Here is an 8,430-nt window from a genome sequence, read left to right as displayed (position 1 = left end):
CCAGTCAGTTATCTAGTTTATTTTGTCTTGCTGGCTACTGGATCCTGTTTCTGTTAATAAAATTGACTTTTGTACATATAAACCTACATGGTAGAATCTATAACTTAAATAAATACTTCATTTGTCCAATAAAATACATTTTTAAGGTCTGAGTTTAGGGAGGAGGGAGAAAAGCAATTAGAAAGCTTGTATATTTTAATCTTTCACAGCTTTGAAAAAATAAATTTTTATTCAGTAATTTTTGTGCAGGTGATCTGCAGTTAGTTTATTTTCTTTTAAACAGGAAGTGGATAGTAATAAACTTGTATTAATCCACTCCTCAAGTAGAATGGTACATGAGTTTTTATTAGTTAGTATAGGTTGAGAGTTAATCTCCCCCTGAATATGTAAAATAGCAATGATTACTGACATACTTAAGCTAGAATTGAAGAATATTACACAAGAACTTTGTTCTAGCATAACAGTTTGATATGGACACAATATTTTCTGTCTTTTGTCAATTAAGACATAATCCATCTTGTTTTCACTGGGTACTGATTCCTCTATACTCCACAGCCAGTATATTAATTCAGAACTTGGAAGCTGTCCAGTACAGTGGAATAAGATCATAGCACTTAAACATCACATTTGAGTAACATATATAAAGATTCACAACATTTGTTTTACACATATGATCAAGTTTTTCCTTTAGTGCCTGCTTGATTCATTCCTGGCAAAACAATTTTTTGTTTACTATAGATCTTAATACTCATCCTTGAATATCTGTGAACCTGAATATTACATGTGAAAGCAAGTTAGCTCTTAATGTAGAATAAATCTTACAAAATAATACAGCATATTAGAAATTGTTGGAGTATGTAAGTGACTGTGATTCATTGGATAATCAAAAAGTCATGAAAAAATAGTGTGAAAAATTGAAAGGTAATACACAAATAGAGTTAGGTTACTATTTTGGCAAGAGTAAGAAATGTGATCAGGAATTGTTACAAATTGCTTTTCAACACTAAAGTTTAGGTTGCTGTAAGTTTCATTTAATATAAAAATCCAGGTCATTCTGGAGCATGACAATGATGTTAAAGTGTTGCAGACTAACTAAAATATTACAGAAGTGCTTTCTTTTACTTATCAACAGTGTGATATAACATGAATGAAAATCACCATTAATACGGTAACTGAAGGCCTGGACATAGCATCAATATCATTTAATGCATTATTGATTAAGTTCCGAGTAGATATTGTATTTTATTCTTACTACAAAGTATTTTCCAAAGTCGTGAATCTTTACAATAATCTTTGTATCTTAAGTAAAAATATTGGACTTCTATGCTTGGTATCAAAATTTATGTCTCCCACTTCAACTTAAGTCATAATGACTTTCTGATGTATTAGGTGATGCAAAGTTGGTATATAAAAGTTCTGTTTCAAACGTTTTATTATGTAATCAAGGATAGATTAATTCTGTAGATGACATTTTCTTAGCGATATGTGGTTTTTGGCAAACCAGATGTGATCTAAAGACTTGACATTTTTAGATTATACGAGACCTCTGAAAAGGAGAAGCACATTGATCAAAGTATAATAGTCACTTTAGTTATTAATTTGCCAAATAAGAGGTACCTTTATCATATGCAGATGTAGCAGTTAAAAACTGAAATACCTTATCAGTTATAACTAGAGAGGAATATGTCACTATTCAGGTACGTTCGGGTAAAGATTTAAAAATTTTTCTTTCAAGTATTTTGCAGTTATTTAATAACCTGCTATATAGGATATTAATAGACATAAACTCAGATAAAGGTTGCATGCCACTGTTGCAATTCCACAGGGGTGTAATACCAAAGTGGAGGGGTGATAAAGAGGTGTTTAAGTATGGTACTTACCTATCATCACAGATAGGTAAACTGTAAATTGTTCAAAATATTTTGGATGTACATGCTTTTAAAGACTTTTACAACTTAAGAAAAATCTTCCATGTGCAGTACTGACCTTACTTCCTTTGCTAGTACCCATTGCCAAGACATGTAATTATGTTTCTCAAAATGTTGACAGAAACTTGTTTTTGGATCTTATAAATGCCTTCTCTAGTAAAATTGCCATGTTAAGTTATGCCTTTCCAATTTTCAATTGGCACAACCAACACAGATAGCATCTGAACTCTAAAAATGGATGACATTATTGTTTTTGGGTATACAATGTTATTCTCTTTTATCTGTTTAGAACAGATAGAGAAGTCCAAGGTCTCTGTGATCTAGAAGCACTTAGTGCACTCAATATTATTTTGACTAAATTGAATTGAATAAAGAGTGATTTTACTTTCACATTGTATTCAGTCTTTTCTTCATTTCAGTCAAGTCAAATTTTCAGATTTAACTCTTTTAATATATATATATATATGCTGTCCATTCCTTCTGTTATTTGTGGTTCCTACCTGACAGAAAATTAGTGTACCTGAGAATATTACATTAGTATAATCTGGAAGATTATCTCCCCTTGAACATGTAAAAATGGGATGATCACTGATTGTAAGCAACCCAGGACATTGTCTGACTTACAATGTAACATATACAAGGTTTTTCCTGTATTTATATAATGTAGAAGCCTCTTCCCTGCTCCTAGCTCTTGCAATCAGAGAAATTACTATAAAGTGCAGAAGATGAACAGTATTAGGTTAAAGCCCCAGCACATTTTATTGGTATATTAAGATTTCACTTCTTGTTTTACAGAAGTGTTTGAGTTCTGACTTTGCTCTCTATGTTAGCTTCTCTCATTATTGCAACTCTTGGTGCTTATCTGTTGGTTCTAGTTTTATCTGCAAATACCACGATCATTTCCAGCACCGAGTTTTCAGTTTCTGTTTTAGGCATCTAATGTTTTCAGTATCTTTTATTTTCTTAATAATATCAACTTGACATTATATCACTTGTATTGCTCTGAAAAAGTGTTTTCCAGATTTAATTTTACAAATCTTTATACCAGTGAACCATTTTCCCAACATATGTAGTGTTAAATGGATGAATGTATCCTCAAGATATCACCTGACTCATCAGTGAAAAAGATACTGTTCCCCTTCTACATGGTGTATTCCACCCTACAAACCCACATTATCTTTTCCCACAAGAAAGTGCATCCGAAAATCAAAGAGGAATGACCCAAAACAACAGGTAGCTGGATAAAAAACAACTTACCCACATTACAAAGCATACATCCTAAGACGTGATCAGTGGTTTATTTAAATGACAAAGCTACTAAGGCTATCTGCTACCATCCTTAATCTTGAAGAGCCAACAACAAGAAAGGCAAGTGGTCAGCAGTACCCACTACCAACTCTTTACCATCGATCAATGGGATTGACTGTTACATTTTCAAACCCCCCACGACTAAAAGGATATTGGAGGTGCTTACAAAATTGGTTTTAACTGAGAAAATGTTTGGCTATAATAAAATAAAAATTCATCAATCCTCTGTTTTCAGTATATCAAAAAGCAGTTATTTTTACAGGACAACTTTCATTTCAAACAAATAACTAAAATCACCCATTTTCAGAAATCTGAGAGATACGCCATTAACAGTTTCTTTAGCAACAGCAATCCTAGTGAGGAAACAATTAACAAAAGTGTTGAGTCCAAACAATAAATATAACTTTCCCTAGAAATATATTCCTTTAATCAGTTACTTATAAAGCAATAAAGCTTGTTCATATACAAAAACATGCAAAATAAAACAAAAAAATAATTAAATGATTTCTATAATATAATTATGATACTCATAAGATAATAATTATAGCATGCACACTTAAATAAATTACAGTAAATACACGTTTTTATATGATGATTTAGATTGTGTATTCATGATGCAATCAACGTGAAAATGGGCATCAACATCCTTACACAGTATAGCTTTACTGAAAAGAATTTTCAATAATAAGAAACTATCTAAAGTTCTGCTATCTGTGCAGGGCAGATGGCACCTAACTTTCAATAATAAGAAACTATCTAAACTTCTGCTATCTGTGTATGGCAGATGGCACCTAACTTTCAATAATAAGAAACTATCTAAACTTCTGCTATCTGTGTATGGCAGATGGCACTTAACTTTCAATAATAACAAACTACCTAAAGTTTTGATATCTATGCATGGCAGTTGACAATCATTTTGTCCTTTGTTTGAAATAATTAACATCTGAAAAGGCTTGTTCTCTGATTCTCATGATAGTTATATTTAATGGAAAGCCCATTAAAGCAATGCTTCATTCAAGTACAAATTTCATCATTCTCAACACACAAGTTATGTTTAAAGTACAGGGGAAGTAACTTAAAAGTTGATTATGGTATTCAAACTTAACTTTATAATAATAAATGAATCCATTACTTTTTTTGACAATACAGATGTAGATAGCTTATTTTACAATTTGTAGAATAAGCAAATAATTTATATTAAAGGTTTTAAGAAATTTAATAAGATTTTGTATGCAATTTATATTACTTAATCTTCTAGAAGCTTGTTTCACTTATAAAATCATGTCATGATTACAAAAAATACATATTTAGCAAATTTGCTTAGCTGTTTTACTGGAAATAATTTCTTATACTACCAATACGAGTTTCCACCTGGTAATGTCAGCTTTTTTTATTTTCTTGGCTCACTTGACATATTACATTCTTCTCTGTTTTTACAAGTTCTTATAATCCAAAATATATAAATTTTTTTCCGTAGTTTTAATATTAGTTGATCTTCAAATCTGTCACATAAAACCTTTGTCATAACTTTTTATTTATTTCGTTCTTGTAGTAATTATATGCAATTACTATTCTTGAACTTCAGGTAAATTGTTACAAAGCGTATGACAATATCACATTAATCAAGTTCACATCCCCTTCATATTTAGTTTTATAAGTAAATATTTTAGTAAATATTTAGTTTTATAAGTAAAATATTTTAAATGTGAATAACTAATAAGAATTATTCTATTTGTTTTAATGGCATTTTTCACAGAATGCATAAGTATATATACATTGGTTACTTAGTGGTTGTTTTGTGAACTCTAGAAACATGTACATAAATGCTTAAGTTTCTTTGGGTGTTTATTAATATGTTCCCACTGCACTTGAATATGTATATTTATATACAACCTTAATTAACATCAATGCTTCACATCATGTATGTTGTATTTTTCTAAGACACAGTAAGAAAGTATAACTAACCGCTAGATATGTTAAGACCTTTAGGGATATTAATTACGTTAAAACTAACCTACAAACATAAGCAGTTCCATTTTAAAACTCTATTAACCTTTATTTTTAATTTGGAAAATCTGGTAAATGCATGTGCATATTTCCACAAGAAAGTACACTTTGTAGAAAGACAGTTACTACAAGTTTTTATTGTTTATAAGTGTACAAGGGTATTAAAAATTCTGCAGTCCCACATATATAGTAGGGACGCTTTCTCCGATTCCCTTTTCTACTTGGCAACAAAGGGGTTTCATCAAGTTCTTACACATGTATCAATTCCTGTTTATGTTCAGTACAAACTTAAAAAATGTCATGTATATTCAAGTAACTTGTATAAAACTATCATTAGTAAATGTATTCTAAATCAATGCAATATGGTAAATGAGAAATATTTAACAAATGAGGACAGAGTTACATGTAGTTTTAGCAAGATCAGATTACTGACAACATATCACTTCAGAAAAACATACAAAATATTTGTTTTGCTGTATAACAGAAAATTAACTCCAGTGACTTCACATCAAATGCAAATGATTAAATTTTGATCTTTTTTTGATTTACAGAACTTACATTATAATTTGCTTTTTTAACAAGCAACTTATAACGTAGATCATTACAAACTCAACAGACACAGCTTACTTCAAAATACATTCAAATATTGGAATTCAGCTGCATTTGTTTCCTTTAATATTTACTATATCAAATACTCAACATATTTTGTGAATCAAAACTAAGGTCAAGTTGATAGAGTTTATCTTGTATAAATTTCCTAAGTCCCTGGCACTTTGACACACAAATGTTTGACTATATTTAGTTTTGTTTTTAAAAAGTAGCCAGAATATAACTTGCCAGAAATTATTAAGTATAAAAAAAACACAAAAAAGTAGTAAAATAAAATTTATAAAACAATGCCACCTTACTTAAACCAAAGATCTTTACTAGACACACATACACAAAAGACAAAAACTCACCAATTTTTTGTTTTACTTAGTATTAAATCACTTGCCTAGCAAGCTCAGCACATGCTAATATCTGTTAATTAGATGGAATGGGTTAAATATAAGATGGTCCCAAGGTCTATTTATTGCTACACAGTGTGATGATTTTTTTTTTAAATGAACACAAGATAAATTGTCTGTTGAACTTATAAACATGGTCATGAATTTAAGATTTCTCTGAAAGAGGGAGATGAACCTTATTGAAAATAAGAGAATGAATAACAAGCTAACAGGAAGTAAAACATTTTTCCTGGACCTCGATAATTTTAAATGCATGACATTTGTATGGAAAATTACTGAGCAATGATCATATATCTCCTAAAAAAATTTAACTGAGAAGTTTTGGCAGTTTTTAATATTTGAAAATGTGACTCAACTAAAATTAAGTAACATTTTTTGGTCAACACCTGCTATGAAACTAATAAAGTTTTTCACAAGCTAGTAATATATAATGTAGATGTGTGTTTTAAATATTAATCAATTCAGGAACCTGGTAACACCAACAAAATTCATTCAAATTGCAAACTTGAATTAAATTTTCTTTTAATATTGAAACAAGTTAATTTGTTTCCTTCACTGGTTATTATTTTTAAACAGAATTATCAAGAAAATAATAATGGCAAGTAACACAAGTCAGCAACACAACTATAGTTTCTTCTAATTTTTAGTTTTCTTTGAAAATAATATGAAATACTTTGAGGTATAGCTCACTTGTGAAAAACATTGAATATTTCTTACTTTATTTCAAAACTGTTACTTTGAAATTATTTACAATTCTAAAAAACTAGTAATTTCATTAAAATGTTTCTAAAAGAACTAAAAAACATCAACACAGCAAATCTCAAAGTTCAACAACTAAAATGTTAGAATGTCAATAAAAAGTTGAAAATTGTTTTAGAAAAAATTAATATAACTTCTGCATTAGAGATCACTGTAATTTGATCTTCAAGTATGTTATCAAAAATTGATGAATGTAAACCAAACAAAAAAAATTTCACTATCTTTTTTGGGTTGAATTACAAAAACAATGTAATTTGGTAAAAAATGTTAGTAAGAAGCTGTTAATGTATGTTTTTTAGGTCAATAAAATAGAAAGATTAAATTTTAAACTACTTTTGTCACATATAATCCATATTGGTTCAAATAAAGCACAATTACATGACATTTTTCACAAAAGTCATACAAACACACAACATATTTTTTTTATTTAATGTATAATTTTATAAGAATTAGTAAAGTGAAATAAGAAAACTCTAAAAAATAACTCTTGCTATTAAGAAAACAGCAAGAAATACAGTTGCCATGGAAGATCAAACACAAGAATTTGAGCCTCATTTCTTCACTTTGAAAAACTTTGGCAAACTCTGAGAAGTCCAAGACTTGCTTTGTATGATGATGGTTTTTATCTAAATCACTACATGAAATTAATCAAAGATATCAGTACAATACTGACATATTAAATGGTTAAAAATATTTCCACTAAAAAAGTAATTTTACACGCCTTATCTTTATACCCACTGGAATTTTGTAATGGTAATTTTTTCTACTCTTCACGCAATAGTCATAGAATAGATAAAAATACTAGGATTTAAATTTGCACGGAGACACTGAAAACTCCCAAACATCTTATCCACTTTAAATATTTCAACAGCTTTTTAGATATGAAACTACAATGATTACAATAAACAATATACCATTTATGGACATGCAGACTTGCTTCAAACTGAATGCCAAGCTCTACAGCTGGCTAGTAACTTATTCTTACATCTGAACTACATATAAAGGGGGGAAAGAACACTGGAGAAGAATGCAAGTAATTCAGAAAGTATTAGTTTACAATTTCAAAGTCTGTACAAAACAGTGTATTCCCTATAAAGCAGTACCAGTTCAACTAAATCAACTTTTGTAACCATTCTAACCTCACTCCTGAGAAACAGGAGGTTGAATTTTCATCACATTAACTTGTCCATGTTCTTCTGTCTGAGCTACAGGCTAGATAGAAGACAAACACACTTAGAAATATTTTGCATCAAGGTCAAATAAATATAAGTAATTAATTAAACCACTATATTTAGTTTAATATTATACTTCTACAAAAAACTATTTTAATAAACAACTTCTGAATGGAACATTAAAGAGGGTGGTGGTGGTGGAGTACTTTTTATTTAATATTAAAACAAACTAATTTCAGGCAACAAGCC

At 29.5% G+C, this 8,430-nt stretch overlaps 1 protein-coding gene across 4 annotated transcripts in view; it reads right to left on the bottom strand.

Annotated features, from left to right (window-relative positions):
- Positions 1-5,360: 5,360 nt before the first annotated feature.
- The window catches only part of LOC106463249 (zonadhesin-like), a 63,620-nt gene continuing 60,550 nt past the window's right edge, over positions 5,361-8,430 (bottom strand). For 3 of the 4 annotated variants that reach the window (XM_022390691.1, XM_013923250.2, XM_013923255.2), the window contains one exon: positions 5,361-8,221. In XM_022390691.1, coding sequence (XP_022246399.1) covers positions 8,150-8,221 — 72 coding nt within the window. In that variant the 3' untranslated portion in view covers positions 5,361-8,149. The remainder of the gene's footprint in view (positions 8,222-8,430) is intronic. The other variant, XM_013923254.2, reaches the window with a different exon arrangement.

Source organism: Limulus polyphemus, unplaced genomic scaffold, assembly GCF_000517525.1.
Source record: "Limulus polyphemus unplaced genomic scaffold, Limulus_polyphemus-2.1.2 Scaffold1359, whole genome shotgun sequence".
Lineage (NCBI taxonomy): Eukaryota > Metazoa > Arthropoda > Merostomata > Xiphosura > Limulidae > Limulus > Limulus polyphemus.
Note: the sequence above shows the minus strand (reverse complement) of the source record. Positions and strands in the feature narration are given on the sequence as shown.